Source organism: Bos indicus x Bos taurus, chromosome 15 (genome assembly GCF_003369695.1).
Source record: "Bos indicus x Bos taurus breed Angus x Brahman F1 hybrid chromosome 15, Bos_hybrid_MaternalHap_v2.0, whole genome shotgun sequence".
Classification (NCBI taxonomy): Eukaryota; Metazoa; Chordata; class Mammalia; order Artiodactyla; family Bovidae; genus Bos; species Bos indicus x Bos taurus.
In genome coordinates this window covers 37507094-37524381 of record NC_040090.1, presented here as the reverse complement: position 1 = coordinate 37524381, position 17288 = coordinate 37507094, and the positions used below count along the sequence as shown (strand labels likewise).

The 17288-nt window shown below is 48.0% G+C and overlaps 1 protein-coding gene across 1 annotated transcript in view; it reads right to left on the bottom strand.

Moving 5' to 3' along the window:
- Positions 1-5296: 5296 nt before the first annotated feature.
- Positions 5297-17288, bottom strand: part of DNHD1 (dynein heavy chain domain 1) — a 62584-nt gene continuing 50592 nt past the window's right edge. Inside the window, 14 exon segments of the mRNA XM_027563147.1 lie at positions 5297-5680; positions 5868-6655; positions 6877-7026; positions 7188-7279; positions 7978-8179; positions 8268-8390; positions 8556-8742; positions 8937-9899; positions 10021-10199; positions 10377-10529; positions 10728-11000; positions 15679-16150; positions 16366-16797; positions 16929-17111. Of these exon segments, the coding sequence (XP_027418948.1) occupies positions 5330-5680; positions 5868-6655; positions 6877-7026; positions 7188-7279; positions 7978-8179; positions 8268-8390; positions 8556-8742; positions 8937-9899; positions 10021-10199; positions 10377-10529; positions 10728-11000; positions 15679-16150; positions 16366-16797; positions 16929-17111 (4548 nt within the window). The 3' untranslated portion in view covers positions 5297-5329.

Here is a 17288-nt window from a genome sequence, read left to right as displayed (position 1 = left end):
CAAAGAAGTATCTAGAATATATAAATAACTGAAAACTCAGGGGTCAAAAACCTGGTAGCTTTATATTTACTAAAGAAATTGACTTTGTTACTAAAAACTTCCTCAGCAAAACAAAACAAAATCTCCAGGCCCAGATGGCTTTAATGTGAAATTATATCAACCACTTAAATAATATCCATCTGACACAAACTCTTTTAGTAAGCAGAGTAGGACAGAACACTTCCCAAGTCCTTTTGTGTGAGCCTAAGACAAACCCAGAAGCAAAATTACTAGGACATATTGTATTTAATTAATATCACTAAGTGCTGCCAAATTGCTCCCCAGAATACACCAGTATACCCATCTACCAACAATACATAAGGACTCTTGTTTTCCACTGTCTACTCAACATTTCTTACATTAGAAGCAAAAAGAGTGCCACAGAGAGAATGGATTCTGGAGACAAATGCCTGGATTCCATAACTGGCTCTGAATATTTTATAATAAGCTATAAAGGGAGTATAACCTTTAAAAACTGTGAGTCACTATATTATATACCTGCAATTTACATAATATTGTACATCAGCAATATTTCAGTTTATAAAAGTGCAAAAAAGGTGTTGGTGGCGGGGGGTTGACTTGCACGATTGTTAAAAAGATTAAAAGAGATAAGCAATTTGAAAGTGACTATTCCAGTACCTGGCATAAGACATGTAGGATCTGCTCCCCAAAATGGGTTAATCTGTTCATCTAAAAGGACTAAACACTCAAAAGACCCATGTCTCTACATCCAGTGCTGGCACCAACCAGTCTTCCATCAGACTCATACTGCCCAGGGATGGGCTAACCGTTCATCCATGACCAAAGAGGGGCCTCCTTCACCCGATTCACATACATCTGGAGAAAGCTATATTCAGTAGGGACACTCGAATCCCCTTCTAATCAATGGCTCAGATCCTCAGGGTTGATGGTGACTTCAGTTCAGTCACTCAGTCGTGTCTGACTCTTTGTGACCCCATGGACTGCAGCACGCCAGGCTTCCCTGTCCATCACCAACTCCTGGAGCCTGCTTAAACTCATGTCCATCGAGTCATGATGCCATCCAATCATCTTATCCTCTGCCATCCCCTTCTTCTCCTGCCTTCAATCTTTTCCAGTATCAGGGTCTTTTCCAGTGAGTCCTTCGCATCAGGTGCCCAAAGTATTGGAGCATCTGTCCTTCCGATGAATATTCAGTACTGATACTGATGGTGACTGTGCTGGATGCTTACTCTGTTCTTCCATGCAGAAAAAATTCCAGTGTAAGGTAATGCTGTCTTAGTTTCCATGCAAGAGGATTTGTCATCTTGTAGTTTTAAAAAGCACTCTATTTAAATGGTATTAAATGGTATTCAAAATACCATTCCTTGCATGGCTCTCAAGCACAGGCTCATAGTCATATGGTCTAAAATGGGTCCAATTTTCTCTCACAAAGTGAGAAAAGTATGTCAAGTAGAGTGAGAACTTCAAAACTGAGTAAGGGCACACTTTACTCAAAATAAGACCCAGATATTATTTGGTTGTAATACTACAGACTAAATCTTCTTAAAGAAAGAAATATATATAAACAACAAAGGTAAAAAAACAAACTGGCTCTAACTTTGTGACATTGAATAACTGACTGAATCTGTATTTCAGTTTCCTGACCTGTGGTATGGAATAATAATATTATAGTACCTAACTTACAGCTACCAGGGCTCCTTAGGCATTAGTGGATAAACTGGCACTTTCTTCTTTTCTGTTTCAAACATTTCCCATATATATGCTATTTCTGAATAAGGATTTTCAAATTGAAAAGCTGAAAAAAATATGTTTCAGGTGAGCTGCAGAGTACTAGTCAATGAAATTTTTGGTCTTTGGATTATTAATGCATATATAGTACAGAGCCAGATCACAAATTTCCTCACAAATTTGGATATGCAGATAAAATTTAGCTCCTTTCTCAATTACTGATCTGATTTCCCTCACAAGTCGCACTCCCATCCTCCCAGAAGAGGCTAGAAATAAATTTTGTTCAGTCTCTTTAGGTTTCATTTGTTCGCTTTGAAATACATTCTAAAATTCTGAGCATTCTACCTTTGTTCCTCTCCAAAGTGGCAGCTGGGTGTTGCGAGAAGGGCTTGTGTGGCATTTTGATGTCAGAAGAAATGGATCCCTGGCCTAATACTGGCTCTTGGGCATGCACACGCTGGAATCCTCTGGGTAGGGTTGGCCTAGTTCCACACCTGGGCGTCTTGCCAGAATTTGCTTCTAAAGCTCATGAATTCGTGGTCTTGTCTTTTTCAGCTGTTGGAGCCTTTTGCCCCTGCCTGCCAACTTGGCCTCCTCTCAACAACTCTTGTTTGCTGCTGCAGACCTCAGTGATTCTCTGCCTCATATTCCCTTGAGCTTAACAGATCTCTATTCAGTTACTACACTACGCAGGGATCAAGGGACACTTCTTCCTGTCCATGCCACTCTGCCTTCTTATTGCTCTTGTGGCCACAGTAGGTCAGTGTTGCAGAGCATTTCCCTTCTAAAATCACAGGTAGGGAAAAGAGGAAAAGCCTCTTTGCCCTCACTACCTCAGTTTACTTCTGAAGTCCCAGATCATGTTTATTTTATCATATTCCTCCCTCCCTTGACTCCACTTCTTCATCCCCCACCCCTCCCCCACCACCTGATCTTTCAGGACAGGATGGGACATATCTCTTCCCTTTGTCACATGTCTTACTTCTTCCTTCCTTTCATTGTTTGAGACTTTACTTCCCTAATGAGATTTTTTTAATTTTTAAATTTGGGTTTTTTGGGGGTTTTTTTTTGGCCATGCCACTGGACGTGTGGGATCTTAGTTCCCTGACCAGGGGTCAAACCTTGGCCCCATCAGTGAAAACACAGTCCTATTCACTGGACCACCAGGGAATTCCCCCTGAGATTTTAATTTATCTGACAGACAATTTCAACTGTGAAATTGTTGAATCTGGAATATTTTTAGACTCATTGTATTTGGGCTACACTGTCACTTGCTACTTATAACCTCTACTTGTCTAAGTTGGTACTTATAACCTCTGATTGTCTAAGTTTAAAAACAGTTTGCTGTGCATAATTCAAGAATGAATTTCAGTCAATTATGCATCAGTAAAGATTAATTTAAAAAAAAAGAAATTCTAGGTTTAAAAAAAGAATACATTTTGGTCTAGAGAATGATGTGGATTTATAGAAAATATTCTGGTCTAACCAATTGCAGATGGTTTTACTTGTGTATCACTATTGTTCCTGTTCCCAGTGGGGAAAATAGTATTGATGGTACATATGGACAGAGAGTTCATTTATCCAAAAGGACTTCTTTAATACTCTGCTAATCTCCTCACCTAAAGGGATAGCCATGCCCCTGGTTATAGAAAAGAAAAGGGAAGAGTTTCTGAAGAAAGAGGGAGCTTTTGCCTCTTTGCTCAGCCTTTGTTAGGACATCAGTTGCACTGCAGTCACTAGCAAGTGGGGTAACTGAAGAGCCTATGCACTGATGCTCGGTATACATCTCTGCTTGCATTTCCTCCCACCATGTAGCTCGTACCTAATCATACAGCAAGGGAATTAATTTGTACCTAGTAAATTCTGGTGCCTGGGGGCAAGGAGAGGAGCTGGTGTTGGCTTTTAACTGGTACTGTCTGCTACATTCTAACCCAACTTTTATCCAAGAGGTTTGCGCTGGGGTAGAAAGCAATCATGAAACTAATAATAACGGAACATATCAAAGCAGAATTCCTGATTCCCTACCTCCAACCTGTCTCTCTCTTTCTCAAATTTCTCATCTTACTTAATGACACCATGATCCACCCAGTTGCTCAAGTCATCCTAGATTTGCCCTTTTCCCTCACATTCAGTCCGTCGGTAAGTTCTACTGGCTTTGCCTCCAGAATATTTCCTAAATCCATCAATTCTCCATCTCCATGGTTATGATCTTAGTCCAAACTCCCATCATCTCTCACTTGATTTACTTCAATAACCTCCAAACAAATCTTCCCCCTTGTTACTCTGGATTACCTTCCATCCATCTACCCACCATGGGTTTCCCAGGTGGCACAGTGGTAAAGAATCCACCTGCCGCTGCAGGAGACACAAGAGACACGGGGTTTGGTCCCTGGGTCAGGAAGATCCCCTGGAGTAGAAAAGGGCAACCCACTCCAGTATTCTTGCCTGGAAAATTCCATGGACAGAGGTGCCTTGTGGGCTATAGTCCATGGGTCGCAAAGAGTCAGACACAACTGAGCAACTGAGCACATACACACATCCACCTGCCATAGAACAGCCAGAATGGTCTTTGAAAAAGATAATTTCCCAGCTAGTACTCTCCAGTAGATTCTGTCTTACACTTTTAAAAATACAAGCTCATCATCACGATCTGCTCCGGTTTATACCTTTCCATACTTTCGGCTCACTTCGCTCCTCACTCACAGTGTTATAGCTGCATGTTCTGTTCCTTGAACACCCCAGGTTGTTCTTGCCTCAAGCTCTTCGCATCTACTGAAGGCTCTATGTGAAAGATAGGTACTCCTAGATTTTCTCCTCCTAGATCTAGCAGATCTACTCCTAGATCTTCAAATAGCTCCATTTCAAATATTCAGCAAGCCTTCCTTGACCACCCAAACTAGATTAACTGCTCCCCTCCATTCACACTCCAACACATCAGCCTGTTTTGTTTTCTTTATAGCACTTAAAAATCATCAAACTTAACTCATTTATATGTTGGCCTTTTTATTGTCTCCCAGCATTAGAATAGCCTCATCAGTGCCTGGAAGAGCACCTCATTCCAAAGAGGGCTCATAAATGACCATTGAATGAACATAGGACCTTGTGTGTTATTTTGCTTTTGTTTCTTCATGTGTGTGCTGAGAATACATCTTGCGGTGATGACTAGCTGGGCAGAATTGGGGCATTCCCAGTAGTACTACTAAGTGCCTGAAGAAATGATCTTGAGTTCTAATGTTCTCCCTTTAAAAATATCCCTTGTGGGTTTAGCACAGAGCTGAGAGCACAGTTGTGAGCTGGGCAGGGATTCAAAGTCCTATGTGTTAGCCATCCTGAGATCTGCCTAGCCCCTTGGAAACAGGACTAACCCCAGGTCCATCTCCCCACGGTGTCCCCACACTTGCCTCTCCCCAAGGGCCAGGCACACACCCTCTTCTACCTTCAGTGTGAACAGACCTCCTCTTTCTCGGATGCACACACTGTCCCCTCAGTGTGTCACTTTGTCTGTGTGCACACATCTACAACCCTTATAAGTCTCAGAAGCATTTCATCACATCAGTCCAACTTTATTTTGGCTGTGGGCTCAGGACAACGGAGGGCTGCATACGTGGACTCTCCTTTGGATGCAGGTGGCAGGGCTCAGCTTGGTGGGCAGGGGCAGGTGCATCAGGACCTTCCTCCTGTGTAGCCTAGTGGTGCCCAGGGGCCCTTCCAAGTACACAGGACAGGAATACACTGCCAGGCCGCCTCGGGGTGGCAGGTCATTGGCCCCTGGGGCCTGGGCACTGACGCTGACAGGAGGCAGAGGGCTGGGTTGACTGGAGGAGCTGTCCTGCAAGGCCCCTGCTACCGGGTCCCACTTGGCATTGTGAAGCTGTAGTCCAATCAGCAGCAGCCCCATCTCTGGAACTGTGGGATGTGGGCCATTTGCCACCTGGGGGTGCCAGAAACTGATCAGGCACCGCTAAGAAACTAAGGGGTCCCGGTGGAGTCAGATCAGAGAAGCAGGTGAGCTACTGAGGAAGTAGAACCAAGAGGAGCTAAGGTGAGGGGCTTAGCTACACTGCGAGGTGTAACCAGGAATTTGAAGGGGCGGAAACGAAGGGGTAGCACGAAGATACCTGGAAGTGCAGAGGACTGATCAGCTCCTGACGTTTGTGGGGGAGCTGACAGGAGCTGGAGGCTTGGCAAGCTAGGAAATTTGTCGGGGCGACCACAGCAAAGGTAGCTTCCCATCGCAAGGACAGCAGCAGGCGGCGCGGGTGGCAAAAGGCTGACAGGTGAAAGATGCGCTCTGGTACTTGGGTTCCCACACCCAGGTAGCGAAGCAACAGCTGCCCACGGCGCGACAGCTGTCGCAGCCAGTGCCAGGGTGGCTGCGGCCCGGCAGGCGCATGGGGTCGCCAAGGCGGGGGTAGGCGGCCAGTCCAGAGAGCCTGAGCCACCTCGGCACAGCGCCGGGCGGCACACAGGGGCGCGCCCTTCAGCTGCTGCAGCAGGCAATCCAGGTCCCTCTGCAGCGCGCCCACCAGCTGGCTCAGTTCTAGCACCTCCGTCTTGAGGAAGCCCTCCACCGGGAGCGGCGCACTCAACCCCAGCTCCCCGAACCCCACGCCAGACTCCTCTTGGCGCGTGGTCTCGGTCAGCTGAGCCTGCAGTGACTCCAGTCTCCGCTTGGCTTGCGCTAGGCGTTGCCGCAGCCGCCTTTCGGCACGCCGCGAGGTCCCGCGGGCCGCGGGCACCCAAGTAGGTGAACATCGCTGCAGCGCACTCAGGATGGCGCGGCTCTGGCGTCGCAACAGCCATGTCTGGGAGCCAGCACTCAGTCCGCAGATCCGGGGTTCAGGTGGTGTGGGCAGTAGGTGCATCTGAGCCTTGCACTCTTCCAGAGCATCCAGCTCCTTTAGTTCTTAGGGGTTGGAGAGGAGGGGTGAGAGATAAAGACCATCTTTTTCCACCCCAGACCCAAGGAGTAGGCCTTCCTCTGACATTTGAACCCATCATTATCCCATAACTGTGTCAATATCCTCCTTTCTATACCTTTATTGGTACCTTTGTTATATTCCCTTGAGCAAGGTGGCATTACTGTGCTGCTTCCCGCCCCAACACAGATACCTGACTGCAGCTCACCTGGGCTGGGCATCAGAGTGGCCAGCAGATACTGAGGTGTGTGTGGCTGGGCTCCATTCCCGCTGCTGGAGCTCAAGCAGGCTCGCATGAGGCTAACCAGGACCTCCCTGTCCTTGTCATCTCCCACAGGACCCCCATAGAAAACTGAAGCTGAGGGTGAGGTCAGAGCCCCTCAGTTTCAGTCCCTTCCATTTCCACCACCTCCCAAACCGAAGTAGTACATTATGTCCCATCTCAGTGCTCCCCCAGCCCACTCCCTTCTGGGTTCTCCTGGGGGCTGGTGACCACATGGGGGACAGGAGGAGTCTCACCGGCCAGCTCCCTCATGGCAACACTAGGATTGCTAAGGCTGGCCCACAGCTGGTCTTGGATCTGCAGGACGTGGGTCAGGGTCGCTTGACTCCTGAGGGTGGAGAGCAGGAAGTTGGGTTTCAAAACTGTCTATATGCTGAGGATTTTCACATCTTTCTCTCCAGCCCAGACTTCTCTCCTGAGCTCCAAACCCATGAGGCTTATTAGTCATTGCCACTTGGCACCTCTAATTTCCTTTCAACTGAAATCATTTCCCCCCACACCAGCTACCCAGTCATCCAGTGCTGAAATCTGAGACCCATCCTTGACTCTTACTTCTTCCTCACCCCATCTCATTTCTCGATACTGCCAGAGCCTCCCCAAACTATTCTGCTTGCCTCCAGCCCACCCCATCTGATCCGTTCTCCACACTGCTGTCAGACTGATCTTTCCAACAAACAAATGGGATCATGTTTCTTCTATTTAAAGCCCTTTAGTGGCTTCCCACTGTCCTCAGGATCCGATCAGTCCCACAAGCCTGACCCCTAGCATGTCCACCTCAGCCACACTAAAGCCTTCTCTCTCCTGCTAAGCTTAGTTCCCTCTGCTCAGAAAGGCCTCATCTCCTCCTGATCTGCCTCTGCTATCAGGACTCAATTCAAAGCAAGATTCCAAAGTCCTTGGCGACGCCTTCCTTGACTTCTCCTTGCCCTCATATTTTGGAGCTCCCCAGAGATGAATCCCAGCATGTGAAAAATATTCAGTGTTTGTTGAGCGACTGACAGAGCAGGATGGGTGGGGATCCCTCACCAGTGCCCCCTGTGAGCCTGCAGCTTCATTCCATAGAGCTGCCGGTGTAGCAGGAGGCCATGTAGGAGAAGCAGAGGCAGCACCCTGCTTGGGGGTTGCACAGAGAGTCCTTGCTGGACTAGCTCCATACTGTCGACCAGGACATGGCCCAGCTCCAGGGACTGGTCCCAGAAAACAGGCATGGAGTGCTGAGTGAGCACGGCTGGGGAGGAAGGAAAGTGCTGAGTCAGCACAGTGCAGTTGCCCTCTGGGCTCCAATCCAAGAGCCTATGGGGAAGCTCCTTCCTCACCTGGTAAGGAAGCAGTAGCTTCTGCAGACACAGTAAGCCAAAGACGGAAATCCCTGTGGACAGCAGCCACATTCCCATTTGCTTGTTGAGCAAAAAGCAGTTCTAACTCCAGGTCCGAGACCTCTAGGGGTCAGACATGGGGCTGAGATCAATTTCTGGATAGGGATCAGACTTGAGGCTAAGGGGTCATACAAAGGGGATGAGGGGATAGACCATGAGACCCAAGTTCAAGCTCAGGCCCAAGTTCAGGATAAAGTCCTAGAAGCCATCTCTAGACAGCAAACCCACCCTTGGCTCCATCCAACAGTCCCAGCAAGGGCTGCAACAGCTCTTTTGGCCAGTGAGGCATAAGATGACAGTTCTCCAGCACCAGCCATTCCCCCCTGAGCATAGCCTTGTGGAGAGAGCTGATCACGATGGAGACTGGGTCCCAGGTTTCAGAGCCCAGAGCTATCACCTTCAGATGCTTCTTTCCCTGGAGACAAACAACAAAATGGCAGAGTAACTCAAAGAGATCCTAGGATGACCCAGAGGACCCAGAGTAATGCCACAGATGACCCAAAGTCCCTGAGTAATCCAGAAAGAGAATGCTCTGGGGGAGCGGGGGGGTACCACCCACCCCAGCCCTAAGAGCCCCGTCACTCTGTGGCCCAGAGGCTGGGCTCAAACCTGTTTATGTCTGGCAGCCAGCTTCTGGATAACGGTCAGGTGATGCAGGGTGGCAGTGGGATGACCAGGTGGTGGTAACAAGATCAGTATGGGCTGAGTAGCCTGAGTGTGTTCAATGGGGATGGTGTGGGCACTCAGGTTTTCATCCAGGGGCCGGCCCAGGAGGCTGGTGGTGAAGGTTGCCAGGGTGCTGACCAGGCACTCAGGTCGCAGCACACGCCACAGGATCAGCTTCTGGAGGAGGCTCAGTGGGTGAGCCCCCGGCCCTGGTGCAGGGCCCAGCACACTGGATGATAGCGACAGGTAAGCCTGCCAAACACTGGCATGGCCCGCCAGGGATGCACACAGCCCAGCGAATGGGGGCAGCACCTCTAACATCTCACATTCGTGCCAGGTTCTCAGCCCTAGCCAGGCCGGTCGAGCCACACGTGGGACTGGTTTTTCACAGCCTGTGCTGGGAGAGACTGCCAGTCCAGGCCAGAGGGCCAGCCTCTCCAGCTCCGGCGCCTTCCTTGCCACTCGCAACAGAGCCAAAGCACCCAAGACACCCACCAAGGGTACTCGGGTCAGGCCCAGTGTAGCCATGGTTGTACCTAGTAGCTGGTGGGTCAGCTGTCTCTTCAGCTGCAGCAGACGGCAGGTTACTTCCTCCCGCTGGTGAATCTCACCCTTTATGCTGTGCAGAGCCTGTTTGGTGGCAGCCAGACAATCCTCTGGACTCAAACGGAAAAGTGGTAGTAAGTTCTGCAGTGAGCTAAGAGCCTTTATGATGGTCATGCCATGCCAGACCACACGCCGATAGGGTGCCCACAGTGCCACCTCCTTCAGCTTCAGCTCTTCTAGGTCCTCTAAATGGGCATGCAGCTGACACAGCTCCGCCTGGGCCCTCACCACGTCTCGCAGGAACTTGGCTGGTTTCTGACGCCGTGGGCCCTGGAGCAGTAGCATCGTCAGCAGCCGCTCCTACAAACAGTTACTTATTGCATGGACCTGGTCCTTCTCCACGTAGATCCCCGCTCAGTGACATTCATCTCCACCCCCATACTGGGCCCCATCCCAACCCACAGACTGAATCTCCAAGCACCTCAACAGCCCCTGCAGCTTCCCAGGAGTCCAGGAATCTGACGGTCAGGTCCCACCAGTGGGTCTCAAGCTCAGGACGCTCCGTGCATAAGATTTCCCGCAGCATCCGTTCTTCTAGGATTTCTGTATTCACACCCAGGTCCAGCACATTCAGCCCCTTCAGCAATTCACAGCCTAGCACTTGGAGTCACACAGGAGAAATGCTTAACCCCTTCCCTTTGGCAGAGCCAGGGGTGAGGGGCCCAGAGAGTGTGGCTACCAGCTATGGTCCTGAGCCTGCTCTAGGTCAGACTGAGTGAAGCTCGGGCCCTGGTATGTCCACAAAGGTGTGCTGGCAACTCACCCACTGGGCCTCACCTTTTTCCAAGGCATTGAGGGGGACAGTAGTACTCAGATAGAGGCAGAAGCCAGGCTGCACCTGGGGTGGGCTTAGCTGTTCCCGCTGAAGTAGCCATTGCAGTTCTGGGCAGTCTAGGCCCAGCTCCATGTTGGTCAGTAGCACGGGCAGGCCTGCGCAGGGGAGACAAGGACACCTTACCCACCATGTCAGCACCTGGGTGCTCCCATGCACTAAATCTGGCTCCAACCCAGGGTTCTTCCAGAGGATTAGTGCCTGGGGTGGAGGTTAGACTGGGGGTTGAGAGGCCTGTGGGGCCACTGGGTAGGGCAGGACACAGGAGACCTTGGGCGGAGGGCTTGCATTCTCACCATGGGCAGCTGCCTCCTGGAGCCGAGGCCCCAACTCTGGGCTGGCGCCTGAGAAGACTTGGAGGTCGGGAGCGGGTGAGGACTGAGTTTCCTCCTCATCCTGCTGTTCTTTCTCCTCTTGCTCCTGTTGCCCTTCCTTTTCCTCCTTTGTCTCCTTGATTCTCCTTTCTTCTGCCTTCTGCTCCTTTGTTTTATCACACTCATCACTATCATCATCTTCATCTTCCATGTTCTCCTCTTTAGACTCTTTTTTATTTCTCTTAAAGCCCTTCCCTGTGGCAGGAAGATGAAGAGGTGTTCTTCTCAGGGAGGGAATCAGGCTCCTGGGGAGCTTTATTCACCCAAGGACTCCAGCTCATGAAGGAAGGTCTGGTCTGCAGGAAGACACCTTAGGAAAGTCACTTAAGCTCTCTAAGACTCAATTTCCTCATCTGCAAAATGGGTTGATATGAGTGCATTACTAACACCACATAGGGTTCCTGTGAAGATGACGTGAAACAATGCACAGAAAGCACTCCGCTGGCGCCTGGCAAGCACTCAGTAGAGGGCAGCTCTCAGTAACTATAAAATTCCAGGGAGGGGTTCTAGTCACCCCTGAAACTAGCTCCATTTCTGCCTTTCTGTAGGTTGGCTCGAAGAGTCAGTGCATTTCCCTTTTTGCCTGAGCTAATTCTGTCACTAACAACTATACGAGTCACCACTAGCATAGAGATCAGTGCCTGGAAGTATCAATTTGTAAAAGAAAGTCCATAAACTGTGGCCTTGGCCACCACATGGGCAGTGCTATGGACATGGGTGGTTGTAACCAACAGCTATCTGCAGTCCCCTTCTCTTTTGCCTCCTCTACAGCAGGAGCTGGAAAAGATGAATAGTGTTTTGTTTTGTTTTATGTTGGGAAATTTAAGAATAAGTTTTTTAAAAAATTAAGTGTTTAAGAAATCGGCAAGTAGAGGTTGCCAGACCCACAATGTTTGTTTCCTATTGCTTAACAAATTACCACAAACTAAACAGCTAAAAACGACACACATTTATTATCTCTCAGTTTAGTAGGTTAGAAACCTGACCAGACGCTCTGCTCAGAGTTATACTGGGCTAAAATTGAGACTAAAATCATGGGTTGCACTGCTCAACTGGGACTTGTGTGTTCTTCCAGGCTTACCATTTTATGGGTTTTGTTTGTTGTTTTATTGAAGTACAGTTGGTTTATAGTGCTGTTAGTTTCAGGTATACAGCAAAATGATTCAGATATCTATAGGTGTATTCTTTTTCAGATTTTATCCTTTATAGGTTATTACAAGATATTGAATATAGTTCCCTGTGCTATAAGTAGGTCCTTGTTTTTTATCTGTTATATCGATAGTAGTATACAATAATATCTGTTAATTCCAAACTCCTAATTTATCCTCCCCCTCCTTTCCCTTTAGTAACCATAACTTTATTTTCTGTAAATATGCCTGTTTTGTAAATAAATTCATTTGTATCATTTTTTTTTTAGATTCCACATATAAGTGATATATGCTATTTGTGCATCTGGCTATCCAGATTTCTGGAAGATCTTTTATTTTTCTGATGAAAGGGACAGATATTGGCTAGGAGCACCTCTGACATGATGCTTGGAGGGATAGTAGCATTTGATAGCAAATATGGTGGCTTTAAAACAATAGAAATTTATTCTCTTAGTGGCCTTGAGACCAGAAATCCAAAATCAAGGTGTTGGCAAGACTGCACTCCTTCTGAAGGCTTTAAGGAAGATTTCTTTCTTGCCTCTTCCAGCTTCTGGTGGTTCTAGGAGTTCCTTGGCTCGTGGCTACATAACCCCACTGTCTTTCCCTTCACATGGCCTTCCTCTGTGCACCTATGCCTTATCTTCTATCTCTTATAAGAACACTTATCATTGGATTTAGGCCAACCCTGGAAATCTAGGATGGTCTCATTGCAAACCCTTAACTTAATTATATCTACAAAGACTCCTTTTCCAAAAAAAGATCACATTCATAGGTTCTGGAGGTTAGGATGAGGATATATCTTTTGGGTGGACACCATCCAACCTACTACAATGTGATAAATGACTATACCAAGGGTCATAGGTCAGAAAGCTAGAAGATTCTGGGTGCTTGGAGGCAACACTGAAGCCCTATACCTGCTTATCCCGGTCCTTTTTATAGGTTAAAAAGGACTTATCCAATAAAATAAGTCCATTTGTTTAAGCCATGGTGAGTGGGACTTTTGTTACAGGCAGTAAGCAGCAGTGAGGATTTTTCTTTTCCTTACTGGTAAGGTAGCTAAGCTATGTGTAGCTAAAAAGCTGGCTTATCTCATGGGACTTGGCCCCTGTGCTCACTGAACTTTAGTGGACTTAGTAGAAGATGCTGGAGCAAGCTGGCTACACTTCTTCTTAGTGAAACAATCTCCAGAAAGAACTTTAAGGGAATTCCTTTCTTCTCATATCAAGCAGTGTTAGATCACACATGATCAGATACTCATGAGCCTTGCTGACTTCTAAAAAATGATTCTGTACATCATATCACATGGAATAGGAACTCACGGGCTATTGGAAAATCAGGGATGCCTCCAGGTTCATCGCAAGCACTTTTCTCCCTGCATTCCCTGCCTAAGTAGTCTCTCTCCCCATTTTGATCCACATACTTCCAAGTAGGGGCTGCATTCCATGGCCAGTCAGCCTAAGCTCCCCCCTAATACTGTTTTCTTACTACAGCCCTGAGTTAAGGGCCAAGGTTTAGATGGATGACAGTTACACTAAGGCTTAGTGGAATTGGTGGAGTCCCCAGAACCAATGTTAAGAGACAGAAGCCAGAAGTTGGGGCTTAAATTCAACAACGAGAATATATCAAGAGTTCTGGCATCAGTTTAATAGGATCTTTACAAATGAAATCTGGAGGGGAAAAGATGAGAGATTTTAGGGGATTAACCAGAAACTCCCCCCTCTGGTAATAAGTGTTTGCTTAACTTTACAGCACATTCTAAGCCCCCATACCCATTCCAATAGGAAGTGGACATTTACAGTATAACGGCTACCAACAGGGTACTCTTGCCTGACCTTCCTCTCACAGATACTTCTGGGGGACAATGGGCAAGGAAAATTATACTATTTATCAGAACTCAGGGCAGCTGAACTGGCTGTCCAGCAACTGACTCCAATGAATTCAATTAGCCAGTGAAATGATGCTAATCTTTTACCTTCTGTCTGGCATTGCACAGTATCTGCTAGAGACCAATATAATGTGTATTTCTTACCCTTTCCAAGTTTCTAAACAGAAGTTTATTATAGTTATCTTGATTTGATTTTGCTTCTCTTTGCTTATCAGGTGTATTCTTAAGGTGAGATTCACTTAATCTAGGATAGTTTACAGAACCACCATGAAAAGCCATATCCAGATCTGATCAAGATTCAGAGTTTCAGGACTCAGAATTGGATATAGCAGCTGGATGTTTCTTTAGGGTGTCTCTTATTAGAGAGGGGGTAAATTAATTTATAGCTACACATGTGCTAGCGGTATAGTGGATGTTTTTGCAATGGTGTATGGGCACAACAGAAAGTCATATACTGGACAGCCAAGGGATGGACTGTAGTATCGATAGCAGTAAGACACTGGTAGTAATAATGACTACTGACTCAATGGACATGAATTTGAGCCAACTCTGGGAGATAGTGAAGGACAGGGAAGTCTGGCATGCTGTAGTCCATGGGATCACCAAGAGTCGAACATGACTCAGTGGCTAAATAGCAACAAGAACAAATAATGACTAATGTTTTTGAGAACTTATTATACATTAGGCACTGTGTAAACTCTTTTTTTCATGAATTATCTTAATTCTCACAACACTTTATGAGATAGCTATAAGATCCTGATTTTATTGGCAAACAAACTTAGGCTTTCAGTTCAGTTCAGTTGTTCAAGTTGTGTCCGACTCTTTGAGACCCCATGGACTGCAACACGCCAGGCCTCCCTGTCCATCACCAACTCTCAGAGTTTACCCAAACTCATCTCCATTGAGTCGGTGATGCCATCCAACCATCTCACCCTCTGTCATCCCCTTCTCCTCCTGCATTCAATCTGTCCTAACATCAGGGGTCAGCTCTTCGCATCAGGTGGCCAAAGTATTGGAATTTCAGCTTCAACATCAGTCTTTCCAATGAACACTCAGGACTGATCTCCTTTAGGATGGACTGGTTGGATCTCCTTACAGTCCAAGGGACACTCAAGAGTCTTCTCCAACATCACAGTTCAAAAGCATCAATTCTTCGATGCTCAGCTTTCTTTACAGTCCAACTCTCACATCCATACATGACTACTGGAAAAACCATAGCCTTGACTAGATGGACCTTTGTTGGCAAAGTAATGTCTCTGCTTTTTAATATTTTTTAAACTTAGGCTTTAGAGAGATTAAATACCTTGCCTTAGGTCACACAGCTAGCAAAGTGCAAATATTTGACCCAGGTAGTCTGCTTATAGAGCCCCAGTTACAGACTACTTTATTATATACCTTCTGTTCTAGAAATCTATTATTTTTACCAGTACAACCCTCAGCCCCTTCTTCTGGGAAATAAACACTCTTCCTTCCTTCCCCTAGGAAATGCTCTTTCTGATGCTCTACTCAGATGGGTCCCTGATCTAAGCAGAAACAATGGAAATATTTCCCCAGAATTCCTGATAAATTTGAATAGGAAAACTCTGAGTCATAGTCCAAGGTTCTAATAGTGCTGAGCAGACCAGGAAGTGGAAGATTATGGTCAGCCACATAGATTCACAATCATTGCAGTATGGGCCCAAAAATATACATGTGACCTGATTTATGAATATCATATTGGCTGAAGAAATCTGGGATACCCTGGCCATGAATATTTAGTGTCTTCATTGTGAAAGGGAAGAGTGCATGTGGCTGAGAGTGTTGAGCAGCTCAGATATCAGTTTATTATCCCTGGATTTACCTGTGCCATTGGTGGGACTGGTGGCCAAGCGTCCAGCCTCTTCCAGAGGCAGCGGCTTCAGCCAGATGAGGGCTTCGTTGCCGGGGTCAAGCAGCAGGGGCCAACGGCAGCTGAAGTAGTGAGTGCAACTTCGCAAAAGCAGCGCCGCCAGGCGGGCTGACTTTGCCTGGGGCTTCTTGTCTCGGTCCCACTGGAACTGTTCAGATTCGGAGCTCAGCAAGGACACAAGGCTGAAGGGAGAGCGTATGGAGAGCAGAGGGTTCTTTGGCAACCTAGCGACAGATTTCTGCATCTGCTTCAGGGCCTGTGCCACGTCATCTGGGCCCAGCGGCTCCTGACAGCCCCTGCAGAGAGCCAGCCACTTGTCCAACAGCTCCTGGCGTCGCACTGGTGGGAAGGGACCCAGGTAGTTGATGGCAGCTGAACACAAGAGGGTATCTCCGAGCACCGTGGAGGAGTGACCCTTCAACTTCTGGTGTGGAAGGGAAGACCAGACAGTGTGTGGGCTGGCGGGGAGGGTTCAGGTAGAAGGTCTGGTGGGGAGGGAGCAAGGCAGGGTGTGGGGGAAAGCGTGGCAAGGAGGGCAGACTGGGACAGAGGGAGGCGGTGAGGGCATGGGGAGGGGCAGAGGAGTGGTCTGCAGTGCAGAAATGAGCTTTAGGGGGCAATCTAGAAGGAGCTGGTTACCTGGAGTTCCGTAGTCCAGGAATGCATAGGTGTGAGCAGGGCAGCCTCAACCGGCCACTTGTGATGTTTGCCACACTGAGCCTGCCCCAGATTCTCGACCACACGCTTGTGGGAAGTTTGGGCATTTTCCAGATTCTTAGACAGGGCCAAACTGTGCTCTAGAATCTCCTGGGCCTGGAACTCATACTGGCCCAGGCGGGCCTGCTCCCGAGCCAGTGTTGCCTCCACCTGCCGCAGTAGCAGGCCCGTGGGCAGTCCTCGGCGCTGTGCCAGCCCATAGCACAGAACGGCCCAGAGCCAGGCTGCCAGGCTTGCTATAGGTATGCTCACTGCCCGCAAGTCTGCATCGCTCATGCCTGGAGCTTTCAGAGCCAGGTTTAACTTGATTATCTCTGCGTCTGTCATCTTCTCCTTGGGGAAGAACACCAGCTCCTGGGGGAGTTTGTGTTAAGAGGGGTGGAGGAAGACATGGATGCTCTGACCTTGTCCCAACAGCCTCGCTCTGCCAAGTTGCCGCTTTATGCCTGCATTTCTCCTCCTCCGTGGAGCCCCACATTTCTTACCTGATAAAAATCCTCAGAGCATAGCAGCTGCTTGGCACTGGCCCAGCCTGTTTCACGGTGGAAGAGGTCGCACAGAGCATCAGTCACCTGGACCACAGACTCTGGTGGTGCTCGATAGCTTCTTATCTCCTCAAAGTCAGCCACCTGCAGCTGGCTCAGGGGCCCCAGAAATGCCTTGCCCATCTAAACAAGGAGAGACGTGCAGTTGCAGTGAGCTCCCAGAATGTCCTTTCTTCCTTCAAGGTATTTCCAGGAGGGACCATCTTCTCCTAGGGTCTCCAAGGGACCACACCCCAAGCCATCCTATTACCTTTGCCCCAGGAGACTCCATGACAAGCCAACCCATCCTCTCCTCTGGGC